Below are 26,296 nucleotides of genomic sequence, written 5' to 3'. Positions count from 1 at the left end.
TTTTGAATTGTAGGTCTTAAATCCTTATGTCCGTTTGATACCGCTTCATTTGCAGTCTGGCCTGCTCTTGTCCATAGCCTATTATGTTTCTGTTACTCATTAGTGGAGCCCACCCCAGGGATGTCCTGAGTTCATAGTTGAATGACAATAAATTTTGTTATTTTGAAAGTAATTCTGGGGCTCCTGGGTTTCCTTATTTTTAATACTTAGTGTTGGTCTTAAATTTAACCTATAACGGTCTCAAAAAGGTCTTTAAAAAGTCTTAAATTTTACTTGTTCAAATCTGCAGAAACCCTGTGGCTAGTTCCTTAACAAACTATTTTTGTTTTATTATCAACTACATTTCCCATGAGTCTTAGCTACGACTACGGTACTGAAACCTCTCGGGAACTATAGTTGTTTAACGGTTTGTCAAGGTGAAGAACAGGTACTGTTCTTCTGAAGCCCCCCAAAAATATTAAACCACATATGAGCTTTTTAAAAAAAAACAAAAAAAACACACACACTTGAACCGGTTTTAATTCTTCAGACATTTTTTCAATAAACTTTATTGAACATCACGAGGTGTCGTGAGCGTCATGACGTCTGACCTTCACGCAAACACAGCGAAAACGAAACTTAGGCGGATGTGGAACCATTCGAGAAAAATGTGTATAAATTTCAGATTTGCACTTTGCTCTGTAATATTTAATATAACTTAACTATGTATTGAGACTTTGGGGTATAGGATGGAATCGGAAAACTTCGTTGCTAAACTGAACGAGCATGCACAGAAAGAACGACTAGATTTGAAATTTGAGGAGGTTGGATCTGTTGGCCCCGATCACATTAAAACGTAAGTTGGACTAATTTTTGCAAAGTCATGCTCCAAAACTTAGGAAATGGAGACGTGTGGGGTCTTGTTTTGACTTGGAAAATAGCCTGTAGGAGTTAAACGTGATTATCTACTATGTCACATACGTTTGGAGACACCAGTCAAAGGTGTAAGAAGTGCCCAGGTATTTTAGTTAAAGTAAAAGTAGCAATAATGAAAAAATATCAGTTACACACCAAAATAGGCTCGGTTAGTGTCCATGCTATACTTCTGAATTATTATTACTGATGAATTAATACCGGTATGCAAACATGCATACATGTTGTATCCTATCATATCATGATAGGTTTTTTTAAGTCCCACTCTCTAGTATATAAGAAGTACCTGCTGCTGTCATATAAATGCAGAAAAAAAAGTAAAAACAAAAAAGTATTATTAATATTACTTGCACTTTTGCTATCCGGTGTCCCCAGGCTGCATGCAGTTCTTTTTGTAGCATGTTGTTTTCACAACTCAGTGAACAAACTGTATCCCAACTATACAAATTAAAACTAATTATTTTAGTTTCTGCTATTCAAGTCTTCTTCTTTTTCAGTACGCTAAGTTACTGATGTGTTTTAATTTACTCTTCTTAGTCCCAGTGCTGTCAATTGTACCGAGAGAGGATCATCAAAGTATAATCTTATCTTTTTGACTTTTCCAGACTGTCATTAAAATTTTTGTACGGTCCCAAAACAAAATGAAACAGATTAATTGTCTCGTCTGTATAACAAAGCGCATTTCACTTACAGATTCTCCATAAGAGTCGTTCTGAATGATAAGGTCTATAAAGTTGGTGTGGGGAAGAACAAGAAGGAAGCCAGGCAGAATGCGGCTAAAAATGCTTTGACAAGCTTGTTGGAGGAACCATCTGAATCTGTAAGATGATTTTGTTTCAAATTTTACTCTCTATATGTGTGAAAATTTGTGTTGATGCACCATTTGTTGTTTTATTGAGAGACAGAAAATGCACATGAAGCTTCTACTACTGCACCAGCTCAGCACACAAAGACATCTCTACTGTCACTGATTCTACTCCCATATTGTTGTGTTCTCAGACTGGAGACGAGACATGCAAGGACACATCAGAACAACAAAAACAAGACTTGAATGTGTCCAATCTCTGGTGAGCAAAAATACAGGCCGAGCAATATTCTTCTTCACTATGACACTGTATGTAAACTACTGTTTAACTTTAGCTCTGATTGATTATTAAAAGTTTTAATAAGTTTATGTCTTTCTTGCTGCAGTGATCAGATAAGCAGCTTGGCTGTGAAGGACAGTGGTTGTACAGACGCAAATTTCATAGGACTTGTCAACCACTACTGTCAGAAAACAAGTCGCTTGCCTAAATTTCTTGAAGACAGGAGATGTGGCCCGCCGCATAATCCTCAGTGAGTTTGACTGAACTAAAAAACCTAAAAAAAATAAATACTTACCTGTTACGAGAGTGTAATCTTTACACAATTCATTCTTGCGTCTTGCAGATTTTTCTACAAATTAGTAATTGACGACAAAGAATACCCCGTAGGTGAAGGTAAGACTGTGAAGGAAGCCAAGCAAAATGCAGCTCAGCTGGCCTGGTCTGCGCTTCAGGAACAGTCTGACTGGGACAGCAAGGTATTTAAGAATTTCTATTCTTCTGATATCAAAAATTAGAGTGACTCCCACATTGGCTCCTCTTGTGTGAAGCAGCACTGACCGAACCGACATTCTTATCACATAAATGCACAGTGCCTGAAAACTACTACTTAATCATCCACACAAACTTTTAGAGTTCCTACAGCAATTATGGGCCAGCTTCATAGGTGTTGCTTTAGTCATTCGAAGGTGTGAATATTGAGACCTGCATGCATAATGTTCAGCATGTTGGTCTTATAGCCTCAAAACCTGTATTTTGGTACGTCTAGTTTTCATACTTCTTCCAAATGGAATCAGGAAGTAAATACCCCATTGTTGTCATTTGCTGATATAACTCTCAGAAATGAAACAATTTAAATTTGACTCTGAGGGAAAAAATAAGGTGCCGCAGCTTTAAAACATCTTGTAACAACTGCCTTATACATTTGAATTTGATGTTACCGTGACCTTATTAAAGAGCCACTTATTGGAAACAGGAGAGGTCATTTTAAACATCAAACTGCAAAAATGAAAATAAATGCTTGTTAGGCTAATGTTGCACCCCGTTACCAAACAGCATCAGTCACTACAAACTATGGTAGTGACCAAGCCTATCCTTTGTGTTTTCAGGTTAGTGTCCGGTCAGCTGATAATGGTGCAACACCCAAGAAGTCAGCACTGTCAAGCACACCGTAAGGCGCTGACTGAGCCATATGACAGATGGTTTAATGTTGAGAGTATTCTCCTAATGTGCATTATCATATTCTCCAAGGGACTCCGGTCGAGGATCAAGCATTCCAGTATCTACAAGCGACTCTGTTGTTTTAACCAATTCACCCAAAGACCTCTACAGAATCAGGTGTGTTATTTGTAATGTATGCACCTAACGCTGCCACAACTCTTCAGGTTGTAATGTCCACATTATTGTAGAAATGATACCAATTGGTTTTAATTTACATAAACTCACAAGATCCAACTTCCTAACTAGAAAACACTGTAAAACATAAGCACCTTTAACACCGTCATAGATGGGGATGGGCACTGATAAGATTTTACTGATGCTGATGCCATTACTGATTCTGCTTATCAATTCCTCCTGTGAAATCTTGGTCTAGAAAACGTAGGAGTTCCTGGTTTCATGTGAACAACAGCAATTTTTTTTGAGTTTCTTAACAAGAGATAAGAGCATAGGAAATTGGTCACTGGATCATCACTAGCACTGAGACTTAGTGGCAGCTGCACTTGTTGACCGGAGATTGTCCCGAGATTCTTTCGATGACCAGGAAGTAAAATAGAACTTTTTCGGCTTGTAATGAATTTTTTTCTCTACTTTCCATTATAAAGGTTCAAAGTCCTGACGGAAAGCCCAAAATAAAGTAAGCCGTCTTTTCACACCCACTACATAATATTTTAGTAGATGTTATTATCAATTATACTTTTCTTTGTTTTGTTTGTTAGACTTGCAGCAAATTTCAAAAATGCTCACCAAAGCAAAGAGGTAAATTAAGACCAGACCATGCAAGTTCATTTTGATGGGTCATGCCTAATACTGCATATTAACTTCTATATTATCACTTTCATTAAGGATACAGTCAATTTCAGTACCAAGAGTCCAGCAGTTAGTCAAAGCAAGAAAACGACAACCCAACCAGTCCTCACAAGGTAAGAAAATTAAATTAAATCATTAGTTCAGTCATTGGTAATTTATTTACGTATGCTGTATATATACACCGATCAGAATCAGCCATAACATTAAATCCACTGACAGGTCAATTTATTGACTTTGTCACCATCTTGTGACAATGTAGTGTTCTGCTAGGAAACGTTTGGACCTGACATATCCCAGACACCCCCACCACATAGCAATGACACTCATGGCAGCAGCCACAAAAACCCACACAAACCTCTAAATTCACTAGATACCAAACTGATCAAGTATCTGTGGGATGCGCTGGAACAAGTCTGATTCACAAAGGATCTCCCCTCAACCCATAGGACACCACAGGACACCCTGAGTGTCCATGTCCATTCTCTGATGAGTCACAACAGTTTTGGAGGCACAAGAGAGATCTACACAATATTAGGAAGGCGGTCATAATCTTATGCCTGTGTATATAATATTTGAATTAAAAAGCTTTGTCATATTTTGATTTTTTTGCCAAAAATATACTTCTATAGGTTTGAATTAGACTTTGACTGCATAGAGCTCCTCGGAAAAGGAACCTTCGGTAAAGTTTTCAAGGCACGACATAATCTCGCGCAGAGGTTTTATGCTGTAAAGATTGTCCTCGACAAAAAGTAAGCCAAGTATTAAAAAACATTTAATTTCTTCCCATTACTTCACAGTGTTTTTATGAAATAAAACTAAGGTTTTATTAACTCGTCATTTTCTGTTACTCTTGTGGATTAGAAAAGCTGTTCGAGAGGTGTTGGCCTTGTCAGACCTCACCCACTGCAACATTGTTCGATACCACACCTGTTGGATGGATGATAAAGGGTACCAGTGCGACATTTCAATGAACAGTTGGAGTACTTCAAGTAAGCCTCATCCTTTCTATTGAGCTACTTATTTTATAAAGACAAGAGTTATATCACCATTTGCCTTTCTCTTGCTGTTCTTACAGTGATGCATCTGTAAAGTACCTTTACATTCAGATGGAGCTGTGTGACACCAAAACTCTAAGAGTGTGGATAGACGAGAAGAATACTCAGAATGAAAAGAAATCCCTGCGAAACTTCAAGAGGAGAGAGGAAAGCTTGGACATTGCCCAGCAATTGTTAAGTGGCGTAGAGTACATTCATTCTAAGAAGTTCATCCACAGAGACCTGAAAGTGAGACAAATTATGTTAAAAATATATTTTTTAAATACACTATTGTTAATAAGCCATGAAGTGTTTATTTATTGTTTTTCCATGTTTAGCCGGCCAACATATTATTTGGTCAAGATGGAAAAGTGAAGATCGGAGACTTTGGGCTGGTCACTGCAGAAAATGATGACGATGCCGAGAACTTGATTGAGAGGACTGCGTACAAAGGAACCCCGTCTTACATGGCTCCTGAGCAGGTGAGAGCAGCGATGCAGACATTACCTATTAACTAAATATTAAATGAAAGGTATCTGTGGACATTTTAGTCACTAGTGTCGCTGTATTGTGTTCTTTTATGACAGAAGAGCAAGAAGACTTACGACCAAAAAGTGGACATCTACGCTATGGGGCTGATTTATTTTGAACTCCTTTGGAATCTCGTAGGCCCTGAGAGTGAAGTAGTGAGTGGTTCAAAAACACGTTCCAAAATCATCCTTGGTGTTACAAGTATTTGTTTAAGTAGCAGAAAAATATATCATATGCCAATAGGTTTGCATTTCCTCAAAACATGATGCGTCACAGTCAGCAAGGGTGGAGTTCTGTTAGTTTTAACACTAAGCATACCTATGACTCATGTACCTGCACAGTAAAGTTGTGGCAAGTTTATTAGTCCACTGACTGACTTTATGACTATCTCAGCCTCCATTTTGGAACTCATTTAAGATCACGTCCATTAGGGCTGCACGAAAAAATGTGAATCACGATTTTTTTGTTTAGAATTGAGATCACGATTATTTGACACGATTCTTTTTTACAAAATGTTTATTGCACTGATGAACTTTAACTCTGTGGGGGACTCCCTCCACTACCACCTGGGTTTCTTCTCCATCCATTTAACTCTCTTTACCACTGACTTCTCTCTTCTCCTCACTGTTTCCACACATTGAACTGCAGACTGAACTGACGGAATAAGACGCTTTCCCATAGGTTGAGGGAGGAGTCAGCGTCAGTGCTACTTTGAAAAAATCCGTGAAGAAATGGGGGCATTTGTTTGTGATGCCGCTCGTGAAATAAAATGCGTAAGAATCATTGTGTCTCGAAATGAGGTCACGTGTATGTGTGAATCGAGGTCAAGATTTTTTCATGCAGCTCTAACGTCCATACGGTTTTAATATCTTTTGGGTCGCTCCGGCTATGATTTTTACTTGGCAGACAGCAAATCATATCATGCAAAACCTGCTTTTTCATTGCTTTTAAAACGTGTCTGAATGAGCCATTCAGGTTTGTAGCTCTTTACAGTGTCATTCAAGTATAAACACACCCCAGGTTGGTTCAGTCATGATGACTGATGACTGAATACCATGTGGCAACCAATCCCCAGGTCTGAAAAATCAAGCCAACAGGCAAATGGCAACAGCTGTAGTTTCTCAAATGGCCTCATTGAGCCATGGTTAATGTCTTCATTCTTGACAAGTGCGTCACACATTTAAGGAGAAACTTGCACAAACTACTGGCTTTAAAAATCATAGCCCAACACATGTTACAGGACATTACTTACAGTATCGTGCCAGATGAGGGGGTATTAAACGCACATGTCAGGTTGTACAAATGCATCTGTTGGCTGGTTTGCCATCAGCCTGTTAGACCCCCCAAAACACCTAGAACTTGGTTTAACTTTGTAATACTATGCTGTGAGAACAAAACAAAGCATGAATACTGGAGAGTCTATTGGTTGTGTTAAAGGCTCTTTTCTCTTTTCTTTTATCAGATTTGGGAGGATGCCAGAAAGCAGACACTTCCTAAAGCATTTTCACAACATTTCCATGAAGAGGTAAATTAGTATTTATTTAATTTATTATTTCACTGGCTGACAACCACTAGTAATGGTCACAAAAAGAGTATTAGACATGGATGTCTGAAAGAAAATATCAAGTATTAAGCAGGACATGTGACCTTTTGGGAAAAAAGGTAATTTTGTGGGAAATACAGTTCTTGTGCTGCTTGGACTTCAGGAGATTATTGAGATCATGCTAGCTGTTCTTTGTCTTGTTGCAGAACCAAATGATAAGGTCAATGCTGCATGTGAAACCAGAGGACCGACCGGAAGCAAGCAAACTAAAGGCGGACCTGGAAGAGTGCAAACATATACTTACAGTGCTTAAAAATAGGAGTACTGTGTGATTGCTACAAGGAAATGCAAAAATGGTTAGCATTAATTCTGTCTTAACCACCATAATACCTTGAAGTTACTTTTTTAATGGCTGCTTTCATGAACTGACATCCTGTATCTGGATTATTTAGTATGTGCTGGGATGGAAAAAAAAACTTATTTAATTTTTGAATCGGTGAATACATCATGACATTATTCACTATAATAAATAATCATGGTCTTGTTTATTACTGGGTTAAATAATTTATTGTATGCCAACCGTGTTTAAGTAAAGATGAACGGAAGTTGGTAATAAATAAACAACTTCTGTCCTAGTTCAAGAAACTTACCAAATGTTTGTTCTGGATGATATTGGTATTGATTCACAAGGTAGTTATTCGGGAATTCATATTTAGCTACAGGTTACACGACCTTTGAACGTCTGATTAATGCATGCACATACACCTTTGAGTGAATCTATATACCTGCCAGGTCAAAATTCACAGAAAAGGTCAAATGCAGATCTAATGAATGTCAGGAGCCAGGAAGAGGTTAAAATCAAAACTTCGGTGTGGTAGCAACATCTGTGTGAGGACTTTCAACTGAAACTATTCCACTCTGTTAATAAAAGTTTCCTGAAGAGTGTTGGTTGTGACATGCAGCAACCTGCTAAGACTAGACAATATCAAAATGAGAAACCATGTGATGCAAGAGCAGAAAGTTTGTGAGCACATTCAGTGTGTGACGAGCTATGGATAAAAATATCGACCTCCAAAAAACCTTTTACTGTAACTTTTTGTTCATAAATAACAACGAGACATCAAGTAATCAAGCTGGCATTTCAAAATGCCGGTAAAAATCCTCATCATGATTGAATGTTTGATAGTTTTGAAGAGGCTGAAGTTATTTAAGGGTTTTATGCAGAAACAAGTATTAACAAAATAATGAATCTGTAAAGTTTTTATAGACCTTCTGACCGCGGTCCTTTTAACAGTTTACATGTTATGTCCTCCTACACACTAGGCAGAGCTATGTGTCTTGTCAGTGGACAATACGGCCCCCTTTCTGGTTGACGTATTGTATCATATAATAAACAACAACAACAACATATACAGACCTTTTCACAAGTGAGAAGAATATGTTTTATGTTATTTAACTGTTATGAATGTGTCGAATTTGATGTATGATGTTGATGTAAAGCTATTAAACTAGCTTAGTATTACCAAAATATGTTTTTGTTAGTAAGACATCAGTAAGATGATGAAAGTGACATTTAGATATCAGCCACTGTATGTAATTGTACTAAGTAGGCCATGTTATTCCTAAATTATTTATCACTGTCAAACATATATATAACATTAACTGCTAAAGTAAGTTATGGGTCTAAGTCGTAGCTACATAAGAAGAACCAAGCATAGGTTCAGGTGTTGTTTTGTCCTTCAAATGTAAAGTGTGTTATATATAAAGAAGATAATGCTTTAATGATCCCTATTGGGGAAATTCAAAATTTGATGGATAATAGTACAGTGTATGTCCATGGGTTCTTCTACCGGTCTGTTTACCTTCTTCTGCCACCAGCTTTCTTGGATGTTTTTGTTCCGGGGTCCTAACACTAGCTTACAGGTAATGTCTGTGTCAGGTAATATTAATTGAATTATGTATGTAGACATACCCTAAGTTACTTCTTAAAGCACTTAGCATTAGCATCTTTTATTTAGCTACACTTATCATAACTGAAATGAACTAAAACTAACAAATACTGAGGCTAATCCACGTTTTCAAATCTGTACCAGTTCGTATGGATCATTTTCGAGTCCAGTTGTCTGATAATCCATATTTTAAATATCCCTGTCTCGCTGTATTCACTGTTACCATGTTTTTGCCACTCAGTGGGCGTGGCCTCGGGCGGCAGTGACGTCGATGCCCCTTGAATTCCGATCAAAGCATTCTGCCATGTGCACACTTACACAGAGATGTCTCTAACTATGCACTGAGATGGAAACACGCTGTGTACCTCCTAAAGTTCCTAGTCCCTGGGGAAAGTTACTGCTTTTAAAGCGAGGTTCAGTACGCACAACATGGTCCCTTTTGACAAAAACACACACCACGAGTTATAGCACGTTTAGTTTCCCGGTATCTGCATTATTTATTTATTTATTTATTTGTCGGCGCACTTCCAGTTTCGTTTATCCGGTCCCAGAAAACCTCGATCTATGACGCGAAGGAATCGAAACTTATGGGTACTTGAAGACAGCTGAAGCGAATGAGATCGCGAGCACTCACGGACCGTGCAGCGTATGAATAAGGTGAAAGCATAAAGAGAGAACTGCTGCGATATTTGCACTGTCACTGAGCCACTGGCGATGGAAGCTGGAAACTACGTCGCAAGATTAAATGAATATAAACAGAAACGCCGACTTGAGCTGGAGTACAAGGACCTGGGGTCTGAGGGCCTTGATCATAACAAACTGTGAGTCGGTATCTTTTACCTGTGGTTATTGTGGACTTTTGATGAAATGTGTACATAATTAAATGATATGTCCTGGTGTAAATCACTCTAGGCATGTCTTTCAACAGCAGTAGGCTAGATGGCATCACTGGAATAACCTGCTGAAACTCTCAGCTAGTTATGTAAGAGATAGGATTTCTTGATTGTGATGCAGTTATTTTAAGAATAGCCTATAATAGAAAATATTTGCACTAAATGAACAAAAATGTATATATTGAACATATAGCTGCTTTGTTGTACAGATCAATTACTGGAAACAAATTATCTCCTAAAATCTATATGAAAGTCAATTTTCAGTGAATGTACAAAGAGTTTTCATATATGTAAATACTGTATCCTGATGGACTAGGATGGATTGGCTTTAGTTTTGATGTCACAAATCTGTTACATGTTGATGGTTTTAAATTTAAGGCCTACACCCGAGCTCAGACTGAAACCTTTCACTTTCATCAGAGTCATTTCAATAAGGTTAAACGCATTGTCCTGCACAGTGAGGATTAAACTCCCAAATGAAGTAAGAATGACCATAAAACACATCGTTTGAGCCAAGCTGGACAGTTTAATCTAGTGAATGTAAGCACAGCTGAATGAGGCTTTAAAAACAACATGCATGGAAAATCATTCTTTCTAAAAGTGGCCACAACACAATGGAGGATGAGTTCAGTCCTGCCACACCCAGGTTGAAAATGGTACTGTAGCTACACATTTATGGTTTTGATTTTTTGTTTTTTTTGTAAGGCAACACCTACAACTTTATTTCCTCATTTCAGGTGAACTGCATCATGTGTTTAACAAACTTATGACAATTACTCTACAGATTCAAACAAAGGGCTGTCCTAGATGGTAAAGCCTATCCCATAGGTTATGGGAAGACCAAGAAGGATGCCAAGACCAATGCAGCCAAAAATGCCCTGAAAGGCTTGTCTGAGAATGAACTTCAAGCCTCAGATGCCTTAGTAAGATAACTGTCCCTATCTGCTTAACTCAACTCAATGCATGTTAAAGAAAAAAATAATCCCAAACCAGTGGCATATGTCTAATTGTTGTGTATTTATCTAATGTCTTAACAGCCAGGAACTGTTGCAGAAGCTCCGGCTGCAGTTCAACTGAGTATCAACTACATATGCTGGCTCAATGAATATGGTCAGAGGAACAGTTTGACAATAAAGCCGGTGGATTCAACAAGACCTGGACTATACAATGCCATCCCGTAAGAGGCTTGACCACATCCTTATTCTTTGCCATTTTCAAAACAGGCACTTAATAAGTGTTTCTATGATACTAGAAGCTGCAGCTTTATTGTTGGCGACAAAAACTATCCCGAGGCCACAGGAGCGACGAAGAGAGAAGCTAAGGAGAAAGCAGCCAAGCTGGTGTATGATGAGATACATGGCAATAATACGGCGGAGGTAAGTTGTGAAGCACATAATCAACTCTGCCATAGGCTTACAATGTACTCAGCAGGCCAGATGCCCTTCTGTCATCATCTCAGAGTTGCACTTTCTCCACTTTCAAGACTGAAGATGAAAAAAACACCCATGCATCGGGTCAGCAAAATGAGGAAGTAAATCTCAATGTTTCTAATCTCTGGTGAGTGAATCACAATCACAATTTATTTCATTTTAGAGTCTTTGTCGTGAAACCTTGGTTGTTTATTACAGTGACAAGAACAAAAGACTGAGTGTGAACTTCAAAGAGAACAGCTTCACACAGACAGATTTCAAAGGAATCATCAACCACTACTGTCAGAAAAAAGCCCTCTCTCATACGTATTTGGAAGCGAAGAGATGTGGCCCGGCTCATAATCCTCAGTGAGTCTGACTGAATGTCTGTAATCTGAACAGATTCTAAAAAAAACACCACTTCCCACTGAGTTCCTCCTTCTCTCATGCAGATTTTTCCGCAAATTAGTAATCAACAACGAAGATTACCCCATGGGTCAAGGTAAGACTGTGAAGGAAGCCGAACAACATGCAGCTGAGCTGGCCTGGTCTGCTCTTCAGAAACAGTCCAGCTTGGACAGTGAGGTATTATAATATGTTCTAACACTTTCCATTGTCAAACATAGACTAGAAGAGTTAGAAGAATAAAGGATTAATTCTAAACACCAAGTTGTAATTAGTTAGTTAATCTCTGGTTTATCTCTTGCTGGTACCACATCTTAAATGCACACTTTCTAATTAGACGCTTTTGCTGAGATGAAATTACTTCATCTTAAACTCCTTTTTTGTGCACATTAGGTGTCGTTTGGGTCAACAGCATCTGAGGATGACGAATCGTCGTCAGTGTCAGCATCATCATCATCTGCACGGTAAGGCACTTGGCATTAGAGAAGAGTTCAATATTATTGCTGGGAAACTATATAAGATCTACTGCATATTGGAGAAGCTTTACTTATATCTTTTGTTGACTTTTTCTAGGGATTCCAAGGAGGCATCGTCACAAAACAGGCCAGAGAGCGAAAGTGAATCAGTAATATTCGCTTATTCATCAAACGCTTCCAAGGCCCAGGTCTGTAGTAGGCAAAGCAATGGTTTTCTACACATTATTCAGGTTCTAAGACCGAAAGAGTCGTGTTTGGGTCTGTGCTGCCCAGAGCAGATGTTCTGGGCTGGTAGTGTCTGAGCGGAGTCACCACAAAATGCAACTCCTTTTATTATATTATACATCCACAGCAATTAAAAATGGAATAACGTCCACTTGGACTCAATGATGATATATTATAAGTGATAACTCATAAATTAATACACCAACTTATCACATTAACGTTAAATAGGAGTCCACCGTTTTCACACCGATGAAACCGTGACACTTCCTGTTACTCTAGAAGTCCGCCACAAGTTCAACATTTTATTTTCTGATATTGTGTTACAGGTGATTGTCATTGCATCATCTTGCGAAGCTATCTTTAAGTCTTCTGTGTTGTGGTTTACGATACTTGATCAAAATTGAAATGGTAGGGCACACAGGCAGGGTACACCCAGGGCACACACAAGGCTAACACAGACCACCAGCACCAGGAGATAAATAACTAATGAGACAGTACACAGCTATGGCCAATGTAAAACCACCTGAAGCTGGAGCACCTGAAAAAAATATACAAGAAGTTAAACACACATTCTGATTAATGTCTGAAATCAACATAATTGGTGCTTCTTTTTTTTTTTTTTTTTTTTTACACTTGTTTAGGTCAAATCAGCAGAGTCTGAAAATAACACATCATCTTCAGCGTAAGTCTCTTTCATTAAATAAATGTTCAAAATAGATCACAGAACTTTAGTAAAAACCAAGTGGACAACTAATATTTCCTTTTTTTTTTTTCAAGAACATCGGATACAAGTGACTCTCCCAGAGATCAGGTGAGGTATTCCACTCCAAATTGTACAAATATTGAGGATTCATTCCTGTTTTTTCTGTGTCTAATAATGTAATTGCTGTAAATACCATCCCATCCGTGCAGAGATATTGCTGTGAAACACTGGATTTGTATCGGATTTTATAGTTAGATCAGGATTTAAGCCTCCTGTTCATTTGACATTTATCAAATCCTCATTTTGTATTTATTTTCTCAGAACGCAACAAGCAATAACTCAACAAGTGATGCATCGATGCCGTCAAGGTATGATAAGTTATTCAGTTACAATGCTAGCATGCGCCCCATCTAACATTCATGCCTAAGTCATTTTATTAATTGCAGATTTAAAGCCGACTTCGATTCCCTAACACTTCTTGGTGAAGGAGGCTTTGGTCGCGTTTTCCGTGCAAGAGAAAAACTGGTGGACACGTTTTATGCCGTGAAGGTTGTCCGCGGTAAACCGTAAGTCAAGTGTGCTGTCAATGTCAATGTCAATGTAGCACAGTAACATTTCAGGACAGTCTGATAGTCTGATAGTTTCATTCTTTGATCAGGAAAGCTCTGCGAGAGGTGAGGACGTTATCAGAACTGCATCACAGAAACATTGTTAGATACTACAACTGTTGGATGGAGGACTATGACGAGTTTTCGCTGTGAGTGAACATCCCCATTAAGATATTACTGTATTTTTTCATTTATTTACAATGCGGCTGTGTCATTTCGCTGTTATTTTTCTTTCTTAGATCCACCAGTAGCTCCTCTTCACAGTACCTCTTTATCAAGATGGAATTATGTAAGGATACACTTCGAGACTGGATAAACAAGAAGAACGACAATGCTGTTCAAATCTCCAAGAGAAGAGAGGAAAGTCTGCCCATCGCTCAGCAAATAGTGAATGGAGTTGAGTACATTCACTCCAAAAAGTTAATCCACAGGGACCTTAAGGTGAGTCTGGGGCTTTTAGGGATTATTAACTCTTTAATTATTGCTCCACTACGTACTGTTAATGTGGGAAAATCACAGCATAAAAGGGGGAGCTTGCAAAATTCCTTGCTGAGAAACACCAAGGGAAGACAGGCCAAAGGTAATTACAATTTGCTGGTGATGTTTAAGTGGAATTGTCAGCTGCCTTTTTTATAGATTAACTTCAGTTGTCTGTCTTTGGTGTTAACTGATTTATGTGGGCTAATGTACCTAAACAGTTCTTTGACAACATCATAGTGTGCATAGCTAGAATATTGCCTACATGTTAATGTTTGGATTTCAAAATAATATATTTACACTGAAGCTCTATGTATTCAGATGTCAGTATGATCATAGAAAATCAGTGTGATACTGATGTACTATACCTTCTTGTACGTCATTCAGGTAGACTGGTGTTAATAAGCCTTAATTGCTGTTCTTGTTTCTCCGCGGTTAGCCGGCCAACATCATGTTTGGACAGGATGAAGAAGTGAAGATTGGGGACTTCGGTCTGGTCACTACTGAGACTGACGACGAAGATGGAGCGAATGAGAGAACGAAAACAGGAACCAAACCCTACATGGCTCCTGAACAGGTGATATTATTTATGGTGGCGCTTCAGTTTTATCTATGACATTATTGCTCTAAAATGGATCGGTTTGCCACTATTTACTATACACTGATCAAGCATAACATTATGACCTCCTTCTTAATATTGTGTAGGTCTCCCGTGTGCCTCCAAAACAGTTGTGACTCATCAGAGAATGAGTACACGTCTAAGCAATATCCAGGCGAATTCCATGTCCAAAGGTTTCTCAGCATTCCGTTGTGTTTTCACATAAAGGCCTATGTTATTTACTTATTCTGTCAGTCGGTCATAATGTTATGCCTGCTCGGTGTATGTCCACCATACGTCCTGATTCCCTGATTGTTTCAGTGGCAGCTGCTTTGTTTACAGCTTTTAGAGCAGTGGGGCATTTTTTAAAGCTACATATACACTCACCGGCCGCTTTATTAGGTACAACTTGCTAACATGCATGTTGGTCCATATTGACATGATAGCACCATGTAGTTGCTGCAGATTTGTCGGCTGCACATCTATGATGCAAATCATCTCCAACCAGTCTGATATTTTCTCTTTTTCGGACCATTCTCTGTAAACCGTAGAAATGGTTGTGCATAGAAATCCCAGTGGATCAGCAGTTTATGAAATACTCACACCAGCCTGTCTGGCACCAGCAACCATACCATGCTTATAGTCACTTAAAGTCCCTTTCTTCCCCGTTGTCTTGATCACCGCTACATGACTAAATGCACTGAACTGCAGCCATGTGACTGGCTGATTGGCTATTTGTGTTAACAAGCAATTGAACAGGTGAACCTAATAAAGTGGCCCGTGGGTATATATGTGTGTGTGTGTGTGTGTGTGTGTGTGTGTGTGTGTGTGTGTGTGTGTGTGTGTGTGTGTGTGTGTGTAGAGACACACAATAAACTTAATTTACCTCACGTTTTTGCAGGAGAGTGGCAACTACGGTCACAAAGTGGACATGTTTGCTTTGGGGTTGATCTACTTTGAACTCCTTTGGAAAATGTCCACTTACCATGAAAGAAAGAAGGTGAGAGTCTTGTGAACAAATGATAAAATCAGTCTTACATAAGCTTAAACTTATTATATACAATTAGGAGTAAACTAACTACATATGAACTATGGCCATATTTGATCTTGCCTGTATTCATTAAAACATAGCTAGAAATCCTAGTTTATTACAATGAAGATAACATGCTTTTCTTCTCTTATGTGTCTCATTAAATACTAGATTTGGAATGACGTCAGAAAGCAGAAGTTCCCTGAGGAGTTTTCACTGGCCTTTCCCAAAGAGGTATAATAATATATTAACCACATTATCAGTGATTGATGAAGTGCACATACAAAACTATTCTCCAGACTTTCGTATGCATCTTGATCCTTTTTTTTTTGCAGACCAAAATAATCACATCTCTGCTGTGTGAGAAGCCAGAAGACCGGCCTGAAGCAAGCAAAGTGAAACAGAAGCTGGAGAGGTTAACTCTGAAATTCAACGTGCAAGAAGACATGCGCCAAGAACGTGCAACAGTCTGAGTATTACAAGAGAGAGCTTGTGAAATGTCACAGTGTCACAGTAAATCTATGACAATAAGAGTTGACATCAAAGATGGCTTGTATGAAAATTGTCAGTGAACTGCGCTTATGGAACCCTGTAATTAAGGTACATTCCCACTGGTCCAGAAATGGAAACCAATCGGAAAATCATGATTTTCACTATTAACTGTTATATCGGTTTCCTAGATTATGCTGTGTATCTCTAACTATTGTCAGTCTGTTGGTGTCCTGATGTCAAATATCTGTATTTCTGTGGTGCATACATTTGGGTCATGAGACAGATTTGGCAAAGGAAAGACACTTTCCTAATGGTTTTAACTTTTTCCCATGCTGTTTAACCCTTTTCATCCTATGAACTACAGTATAAATCATACACAATAATGGAAGAGGCTTATTGACACAGTAGTCAGACTATGCTGCTGTCCCTGCAATGTATTTGAATGTTTAACAAAGAGTGGATAAATGTATTTTGAACCTTGTAAAAACTGGTTTGAAAGACATTTGCACATGTTTATTGTGATATCTTAAATAATAACTGTCCTGTAGATTAAAAATCATCAGAATTACTGTGACTATGTTCATTCAGAGCAAACAGGAATGAATGCAAAATGTCTCACAACCATGTGAGTCATAAGAGTTCCGGCTCAAAGGGAAATTAATGGCAATGAAACACTTGCACTCAATCAGGAAGATGATGTGGAAACGTCATTTAGCAAAACACTAGCAAAGGAAATTATAAGCAAAGTTTAAAAAGATTGCAACTTGCAAATAAGATCCTGTGGCATGTTTGACACCTGTGGTTGACATAGATGCCACAACAAATTATCAGTATGTTTACAGGCCCTGAAACTTTTAACATGTGCAAGGCTCTTGTGGTTCTTGAAGCTATGACGCATTGTATTTGGCAGTTTCATATGGATGTCCATGCCACAGTGGGAAAACATGCAAAGAGAGAATGGTTCAACCATGGAGAAATAATCAGTCTTTTGCATTAGCTATTGGGCAGGATATTCGTAAACCGCATCTTGTGTCCAGTGAAGTTTGTTTCCAATCTCGTTAGAATAACATCTATGAACTTAGAGCAAAATTTTCACTGCAGCCATTTTATTTTTTCATGTACCTGCAAGTCAGGAGCTATGCCAGAGAAAATCTTTCAAATTTTGAAACTTGTAATTCTCCTGATAAGCTAACAAAAAGCTGGTCTCCATGTGTTCACAGGTTAGACTGCTCCATCCACGCAACACTTGAGGACATCCTGAGAAAGAGAACTGAGTGTAGAAATATCAGAAGAGCCATGGGCTAAACGTCTAAAAAGCATACACTCTTGCTCATTAGTTAATTCTGTGATTAAAGTCATACATAGATTCCATTAATCACCTGTCAAGTTACGCTCTTTTTACCCATCTTCTTCACCATTCTGTGGTAAATGCAAACATTCTGCACATTGGCTCATATGTCCTGGATCTGCACCAGACTCAACAAGTTCTGGTCAGATGTTTTTGTCTACTACTCAGATGTTTATGGACGTGGCCTCTCCCTTAATCGAGAAACGTCCATTCTAGGCTGGCCATGGCAGTTACAAACTCTTCGCAAAGGCCATTACATACTGGATCGAGAAAACTATTCTTACGGTTTGGGATGAGGAGACTCTCAAGCACTTTATATAAGGAGAAAATCCAATTTAAAATGACAGGGAAAGCCAACCAGTTTAATCACAGTATGGAGAGGACCCTCAGTGACTAATTTCTAGTTAAATATTTGTTGTTATATAATTTTTAAAACATAAAATAAGAGTATAAGTAGATGACCAAAAGAACCTTAATCGAACTATAACAGGAGAACTTAAGTGCATGTAAACACGTTACTCCGTAGTTCATTATCCGATTAAGACACCCAGACAGCATGTATATGGTGAACACAGTTTTCAATCGGATAATGTGTGTGCGCATGCTCCACAACCACTGCACTGGTGTGTGACCCCAGAAACAAAAACATCCAAGAACGTGGTCGCAGAAGAAGAAGAAGGTAAACAAAGCCGGTAGAAGAACCACCTGAGGGATAGCTCGCATCTTATCTGCACCAGAAGTAGCGCAAACATTACGTATGAGATTAAAAACACGCTATTGTCCCTATGGTTGTTGTTTTAAAAACCGGTCTGCTGCAGGAACCACTGTTGTTTATTATATGATGTAATAGGTCAACCGTAAACGGACTGTATTAATGTGGTATTAACTCGCTGAAAAGACACACATTGCCACCTAGTGTAGAGGAGGAGGACATGTTGACGTAAGTTATTCCATTTCCTCCATTGCATGTAAATTAGGACGAGGACTGTCGTCCGAAAGTCCAATATTGAGCATAGCTCGATTCAACTCGCACTGACTGTTATGTTTTGTCTTTTTTACTTTGAAAACAAAAAAGTTCAAAGAAAAGAAAAGAAGATCTGCGAGATTATCGCAGTTTTATTCCAACAGGAGTCGTGTTGAGCCTGAGTTTCCGGAAAGTAAACAGCTTCCTTCCTTGTAGTGCGCGATTGGTCTGTTCAGCGTGGGGGAATTTTAAATCTTTGACTGTACAAACTCCGCACTGCTACACTCAAAAATATCTGCGCACTATAGAGGCAACAAGAGCAATCAGAGATGGGAAGGAAAAAGTATATAGCAAGACTAAATGAGTATGCACGGAGAACCGGCTCGAAGCTGACATTTGAGGTTGTCCCGCAGGGACCCGACGGCCAAAGGTGAGTTTAATCCACCATATATGGTCGCTTGCTTTTGATCGGTCCTTTGCATGTGCAAAATCTAAACAAACAAGTTATCGCATGTAGAAAAGTGTATTCCACACGAAGTCTGTGTCGCCGCAGCAAACATGTTTCGTGTCTGGAAATCGGAAGCAGATTAGGCTGCTATTTATTCTGTTCGAGGGTTTTCACAAATCAGAGACTTGTGTTATAATGAATGTTAAACCTCTGTAGGATAATTCAGTCCAGATTTGAGAAGTCTAGGTACAGTGGTTTTTAATCTGGACCTGGTCTAATGAAGTCTAGATGCTGAAATAACTGTGAGATGTGCCTGTATTACATTTTCATAAATAGAATAAAGGTTTCACAAATCAGAGACTTGTGTTATAATGAATGTTAAGCCTCTGTAGGATAATCCAGTCCAGATTTGAGAAGTCTAGGTACAGTGGTTTTTAATCTTGACCTGGTCTAATGAAGTCTGGATATATCAAACAAAGTCGGTGAAATCCCCCGCATTTTCACAAATGAAATAAAAGTTTCACAAATACAATAGTGGATGTCAGACAAAGTTATTTCTTTCCTAAAATGTCAAAAATGTTTTCACGTCACACTGCATGTTAAATGCTGAATCCAAAACTAACTTCAGCATCGTGTCTTTTTGCCAGTTTCAGAACAGTAGTTCTTTTTAATGATCCTTCTATTTTACATACTTTGCAAATTCATGCAGTGGTTGCATTAGACCTTCTGGCGGGCCGGTTTTCAGGTATGTCTGACAACCATGCTCTAGAGGGTGGTATGGACCTGGAGCCTATCCCAGCTATCACTAGCCGAGAGGCTGTCAAAAAAAATCATATGTTACTTAAAGTTTTACATTTCTTCATCAGAGTAATGGTGAGGGCCGTGATCAATGGTCAGGAATATTCTGATGGTGCGGGTGAGAACATGCAGGAAGCAAAGCAGAATGCAGCTAAACTTGCCTTGAGTTGTTTGGATGGCAAGGAAAATCCGAGACAAGCGGTAAGACTTGTCTCCTTTGTGGTGTAACTGTGGCCATAAATTCATTCATGAATTGTTATTCATGTTTTTAAGAATATCACCTAACATCTTCATGTGTGTTACAGGTTATGGTGCCTTCTGACCATGGTGAATCAGCCAGGCCTTCCAAACCACGAACCGCATTGTAAGAAAACAAAAGTGACATTTAGTAGAGTTTGAGTTGTAAAATAGTTTAACTCATTTCTTTCTTTGTATTTTCTCAGGGCCACCTGTAATGACAAATTTAACCACACGGTAGTGACTTCTGATTCACAGAGAAAACCCAAATTTCAGGTCAGTTATTACGATTTTATTTGCTCTGTGCTTTCTAAAACCTATTTTGTGTCAAGCACTTAGAGGTGCTGTGTTATACATGTGTTATACAAATGAAACTGTTCTGGCTTTAAAGACTCTGGATAATTAAATGAAATCAGGCCTCAAATGAGGTTGAATTGCGTGTTGTGATCAGGTCAAATCCAAGTCACAACATAGAATTTAACCCTTCAAAAACTGTGAACTTGAGATATGAGTGAAGTAACTACTGGGAACCTGAGGGAAAGCCCCTTAATCTTTAAGTGTGAGGGTCTGCAACAAGAGCATGTCACATTTGTATGATTCAAAGTATTCACCTCTGTATGAAAAGACTCATATGTTAGCGTCATATGTTACAGAAATATTGTAAGCAATTCTTTAGAACAATGGAAAATAATACATTTGACCATCTACGATCTATTCACCTTTTATTTACCTCCACAAGATTCAGACAATTTAATATATGTCTTTATTCTTTTATATTATATATTAATTCTGATTAAAAACTAACAAAATCCTCATGAGAAGACCAAAAGACGGTATGATGTATTCAGGAGATATTCACAAATATTCAGACTGAAAAGACATTGTATGCATTTTTATATTTTATGTTCTATAGGCTTCAGGTGTAGGCTGGAGGTATTGTGTTAGCGGGTCATCAATGCAGCCATTCCACCCATTTTTGTCAACAATCCAAAGGAATCTCTGTAGATTTGGCTCAAGAAGTGATGGTCAAAGTCACTGGGACCTTAAAAAAAAAATTAAGTCATGAAGTCAAGTCATTTTATGAACAAAAAGCATTAACGTCTTAATGTTCTGCACATTCACCTTTCATGAAATTCTCTCAAAATCTAAACTATACATGTTATGTGATTCTTGAAAAACATATTTTAATTAATTTAAGTCATTTTTTCCACTAAGGATATAAAGCGTCCTAAAGAAATTGAACCAGGAAATGGTCCCTGCGAGGAGGCCACTTCAGAAAGGTATTGAAATAAAAAATATCTGCAATTTAATGATGTTACAGTATTTCTTATGTTTTTTTTTTATTATTTGGAATTTGAATATTAAAATTCAGTTTTCAAAAAAAAAGAAAAATACATTTTTTTCATCAGTAACAAATCACGATTTGACTGGAAAGAATCCCTCGGCAAAGGAGCTTTTGGTCGAGTTTTCAAGGCGATAGATAAAAGGCTGAAGATGTGTTACGCTATCAAGGTCGTCCCTTTCAAAGAGTAGGTTGTTCATATATTCTCAACAAGCATGTCATAATTTAGTTTCTTAGTTACATACAAAAACAACAAGCTGAAAGTTTCCACTGATCTATTTTCTTGCCCAGAAAAGCTCTACGAGAGGTGAAGGCCTTGTCAGACCTTAACCACAGCAGCATCGTTCGATACTACTGGTGGTGGATAGGGGATTCAGGGGTCCAGTCGGACAGTACAGATGACAGCTCTGGCTCTTCCCAGTAAGTCTCATCCACTTCTTAAACACCTTAGTTAGTGGTGGTTCACATTCTTCCGTTTGTCCATCTTCTAGGTCCTCCAGTGGTGCATCTGGACAGTTCCTCTATATTCAGATGGAGTTATGTGACAGCAAAACTCTTAGAGAGTGGATAGAAGAGAAGAATGAGGAAGAAACTCTGAAAGACTCCAAGAGAAGAGAAGGAAGCCTGAACATTATCCAGCAAGTTGTCAGCGGAGTTGAATACATTCACTCCAAGAAGTTCATCCACAGGGACCTGAAGGTGAGATAGATAGTAGGACAAATGTTGTCTGTTAGAATCACTGTAAAGTTATATTATTAGAGTCACATGTGGATGTGACCCTCTGGATAACAGAAACAGAGTAACCAACTATGTGGACCATTCACTGATAAGAATAATGAGAATGCATTGGTATTTTTCATCACTCCAAATCTGTTAGCAGCTAATGCTCAAACACTTGTAGACTTGAAGACTTGAAGAATTGTTTTCAAATTAGGCACAAACCTTCACTTTGACTCAGTGACAAGATTTGGGCATTCGAGTTGGTTTTAGGCCACATGGAATATTCTATTTTTGTCTTACCTGCACCAGCAGTAGTGCAAACATTACGTACATGATTAAAAAATGTACTATTATCCGTCTGGTTGTTGTTTGAAATGCCGGTCTGCCGCATAAACGACTCTTGTTCATTATATCGCGTAATAGGTCAACCGTAAATCGGGCCATATTGACGTGGTATTAACCCGCTGAAAAGACACATATCGCCACCTAGTGTGGAGGAGGAGAACAGTTATTCATTTTCTTGCGCTGCATGTAAACTGGGACAAGGACTGTAGTCAGATAGTCGAATTTTGAGCATAGCTCAATTAAGCTCTGCATGTAAACGCACTGATTGTTGCAATATGAATGATTATGAGTTGATGACGGATGTCACACATTACCGGGTGATTCGATGAGGTAAGGGTAAATGTAAATGTATGACACCTCCGGCCACTGAGTGTGGTCGTTGACTCATTTCTCGGTCGGTAGGCTATGACATACTATTTTTTCACGTTTTTCTATGTAACGTCACCGATCGTTGCTAGGCAGCAACATTGTACGTGTGCCTACCTGACTAACGTTGGCCATTTCACTTGCTTTCCAACAAGTTAAAAGTGCTTGCAACACAAAATAACCACTGGTTGCTGTCACCCAAATGGGGATGTGGCCTAATTTGCTAGTGTCTTCTATATGCATGTTATCAGTTCTGACATTTTAGGGTTGTCCGTCAGACCCATTCTAGCGAACATGACAGTTTAAAAGGGATTAATTAGGCCCAGACCCATTCAAGTGCACATTAAAAAAATCTGGTGGCCCTAACAAAACAAATATTCTATGCTAATTTTGACAAAATGTCACACAACTAGAATAAAACAATTATTGAGTAATGCCATTTGATATCCAAAAGGGTCGTTGCAAGCACATAATCTTCTGAAAAAGCAATCTAATTAAATTCCTCATTCCAAGAAAACTATACATATTTCAGTCTATGGGATATGGATGTGAACTAAATCCTAACTGGTTGGTGGCTGCATTAACTCCAGTTCATGTATGTTTGTTTCAACTGGTTAGCCAACCAACATCATGTTTATTGGGGGTGTTAAAGTGAAGATCGGAGACTTTGGTCTGGTGACTTCCGAGAATGATGAGGATGAGAAAGAGATTGAGAGAACAGCGTACAGAGGAACTCCATATTACATGGCACCTGAGCAGGTGAGTCCACAGACTGAGCGACAACCCAAAAGACAACCCAATAAAACAAGTGAAACAGAAATGTTGTGTGTTTATGTTGGTTTTTATATGCTGTGTTTGTATTTTATAACAGAAGAGCAAGAGGACTTACAACAGAAAGGTTGATATATTTCCTTTGGGGCTGATCTACTTTGAGCTTCTTTGGAAAATCCCCACCAATCATGAAAGAGCTTTAGTAAGTTGCTCTAAAGTGCTTTATGAACAACTCCTAATAATGCTTTTATTTCCACATCAGTCATTCAACAGAGCAACTTTTCAATGGAATTATGTGTTCTCCTTTTATCACTTGCATGAATTTTCAGATGTGGGATGACATCAGAAGACAAATACTTCCTAAAGGGTTTGCAAACTATTTTACTGAAGAGGTACGTCAATATGTTGTCAACGTGTTGGCAAATATGAGTGGTTTAATGGTTAGTTTTATCAGCAGGGGAGGTAGGAGACATATGTTTGTCCGTCTTAACCATTAATCAAAAATTTTAATAATTTACCTTTGTGAGTAAACGGTTCAATTTGAATGGTTTAATCCTTGAGAAAATCCTTTGTATTAGATTTTTTTAACTGTTGACTAATTATATTTTTATGTTACAGTACGCCATTATCAACTCGATGCTGAGTGCAGAGCCAGACGACCGACCCGAAGCGACTGAGATCAAGACCAACCTGGATGAATGCGCTAGCAGACTCAACACTTAAGAAATTCCAGAACTTACTGAATTACAAAATAAAATGTATTTTATATTAAATTTATGTATTTGTGTTTAGCTATGCCAATATCATTATTGGTTGAATACATAGCCCTTTTATGTCATTTCACCTGCTTTCACCATTTCCTGCCATCATGTCCTATAAAGCGACATAATTTTATAATAATAATATATAATTTATATATATTTATATTTCTTTATATATATTTAAATTAAAAGTTACAATTAATGCTAGGTACAAAGGTTAGCTTCTTACATGTGTCCTGCTAGGATCAAAATCGTTCATTGATTATGTAATACAGTGAATTTTTTACATATATAAATATAATTATAAATTCATAGATGGTTTCATTCTATTATGTATTGCATATAGGATTTTGAAATTAAAATTTACAATATACTAGTTATTTATGTTTATTTCTTTAAGAAGTAAATATTATGATTAATAATATATTAGCATTGATTATGCTAATTACATGTAATGATGTTTTTTAATCAAATATATATATATATATATATATATATATATATATATATATATATATATATATTATATATATATATATTGAGGAAATTATCATATTTAAAAGAAAGTACTTGTTTACTTAGGGATTAATTAAACAAGAAATGATCAACTTTGTAATATTCTTGTTTGACCTGATTGCCTGTCGTCGTTTGACCTGTAGGGGGAGCTGTGGCTCTTTGTAGCCCAGCCTGTTCAGAGCAAGGCTGCAGACGCCAGGCCTCCTCAGCCTGTGGGTGAGAAAGGTTTATTCACAGTGAGAGGGCCAAAGCTGAGGGAGCTGTGTGACATTTAATCATGCCTCCGGCGCATGCTGGATGATTAGCATCTCTGTGGAAAACAACAGTAACAAGTGCCAAACGCAGGATCCCACACAATCACCTGGACGCGGCGCACACAGTCACAGAGGCCACGGTAATCAGCACAAATTGGCTCCTGCGGCTCGGTGTGTTACCTCAACAATCACCGCGGTGCTCGGTGCAAGTGCAGAGAGGCCATAGGTGCAAAGACTGGCTACATGTAGCCTGACTGACCTGGCTGGTTTCTATCTCATCGGCTGCTGTGGGAAAGAAAGGGAAAGATGCTGAAATAAACACCCTGATTCCCTTGTTGACTGGGAATAACTTTACAGTCGACATTAATAGATTTCTTTAGCCACTTTGAGGCACCAGAGCCAACTGACAGCACAACAGATAGATCTTTATGGAGAAACATCTTATGGTTTGGTCAATTTGATGACTGTATAGGAGATATTTGACTAACAATTTGGGTATATAGATAAAAACTGTCCATATTCAATTCATTATTATTCAAAATATATTTTTCCAATCGTTTTCCATCAACAGGTTACCAGCTGAATGTTTCTTTTCTAGCTGAAGATGTTATTTAGATATCAGCTGCACGAGAGAACCCGAAGCCAGCCCTCTCCTGACATTTACTCCACCAAAACAATGTGCTCCCTCATTTTAGCAGCATCTAAGATAAGAAACCTGGTGACTTTCCAATCTTCCGCAGCTGTCGTGCTTCTGCAAGCAGGGTTATTGGATGTATTGAGGTCGCTTCCTCTGAGAGCAATGTGGGCACTGAAGCGGCGCCCGGTCGGTGGCCTGAACCATGTAGCCAGGGGTAAAATGGACTCGCAAGTCAGAGTGCCTTCCCGCGGTCCCAGGGGTCGGGGAAAATGATTACTCTGTGCGTATCCTCGTTTCAAAAGCGGCAACTGGAGTTTGTTTTGCCCTGCGTGCTTTTTGGAGTCAGCCGTGCTGCAAAGACAAAACTATTTCGCCACCAGCGGACGTCAAAAAA

At 38.4% G+C, this 26,296-nt stretch overlaps 2 protein-coding genes across 2 annotated transcripts; both read left to right on the top strand.

The window, feature by feature from the left end:
* Positions 1 to 593: 593 nt before the first annotated feature.
* Positions 594 to 7,771, top strand: LOC125018942 (interferon-induced, double-stranded RNA-activated protein kinase-like). The gene is given in 18 exon segments (XM_047603404.1): positions 594 to 835; positions 1,606 to 1,732; positions 1,912 to 1,979; positions 2,104 to 2,247; positions 2,341 to 2,473; positions 3,104 to 3,165; positions 3,246 to 3,315; positions 3,318 to 3,332; positions 3,818 to 3,849; positions 3,932 to 3,971; positions 4,059 to 4,135; positions 4,652 to 4,771; positions 4,884 to 5,015; positions 5,098 to 5,305; positions 5,395 to 5,538; positions 5,644 to 5,742; positions 7,050 to 7,112; positions 7,337 to 7,771. Coding segments are annotated over 18 exon segments (1,767 nt in total). The 5' UTR covers positions 594 to 728; the 3' UTR covers positions 7,463 to 7,771.
* A 1,860-nt stretch (positions 7,772 to 9,631) lies between these two features.
* Positions 9,632 to 24,505, top strand: LOC125019065. The gene is given in 31 exon segments (XM_047603570.1): positions 9,632 to 9,900; positions 10,757 to 10,895; positions 11,010 to 11,149; positions 11,225 to 11,348; positions 11,432 to 11,529; positions 11,601 to 11,750; positions 11,834 to 11,966; positions 12,180 to 12,250; positions 12,360 to 12,450; positions 13,129 to 13,169; positions 13,265 to 13,298; positions 13,512 to 13,558; positions 13,637 to 13,756; positions 13,849 to 14,239; positions 14,715 to 14,852; positions 15,775 to 15,873; positions 16,075 to 16,137; positions 16,239 to 16,373; positions 19,016 to 19,137; positions 19,865 to 19,900; positions 20,022 to 20,154; positions 20,259 to 20,317; positions 20,397 to 20,466; positions 21,406 to 21,470; positions 21,600 to 21,719; positions 21,824 to 21,952; positions 22,024 to 22,231; positions 23,582 to 23,722; positions 23,835 to 23,936; positions 24,064 to 24,126; positions 24,353 to 24,505. Coding segments are annotated over 31 exon segments (3,474 nt in total). The 5' UTR covers positions 9,632 to 9,793; the 3' UTR covers positions 24,458 to 24,505.
* The last annotated feature ends 1,791 nt before the right edge of the window (positions 24,506 to 26,296 follow it).

Source organism: Mugil cephalus, chromosome 13 (assembly GCF_022458985.1).
Source record: "Mugil cephalus isolate CIBA_MC_2020 chromosome 13, CIBA_Mcephalus_1.1, whole genome shotgun sequence".
Taxonomy (NCBI): domain Eukaryota; kingdom Metazoa; phylum Chordata; class Actinopteri; order Mugiliformes; family Mugilidae; genus Mugil; species Mugil cephalus.
Note: the sequence above shows the minus strand (reverse complement) of the source record. Positions and strands in the feature narration are given on the sequence as shown.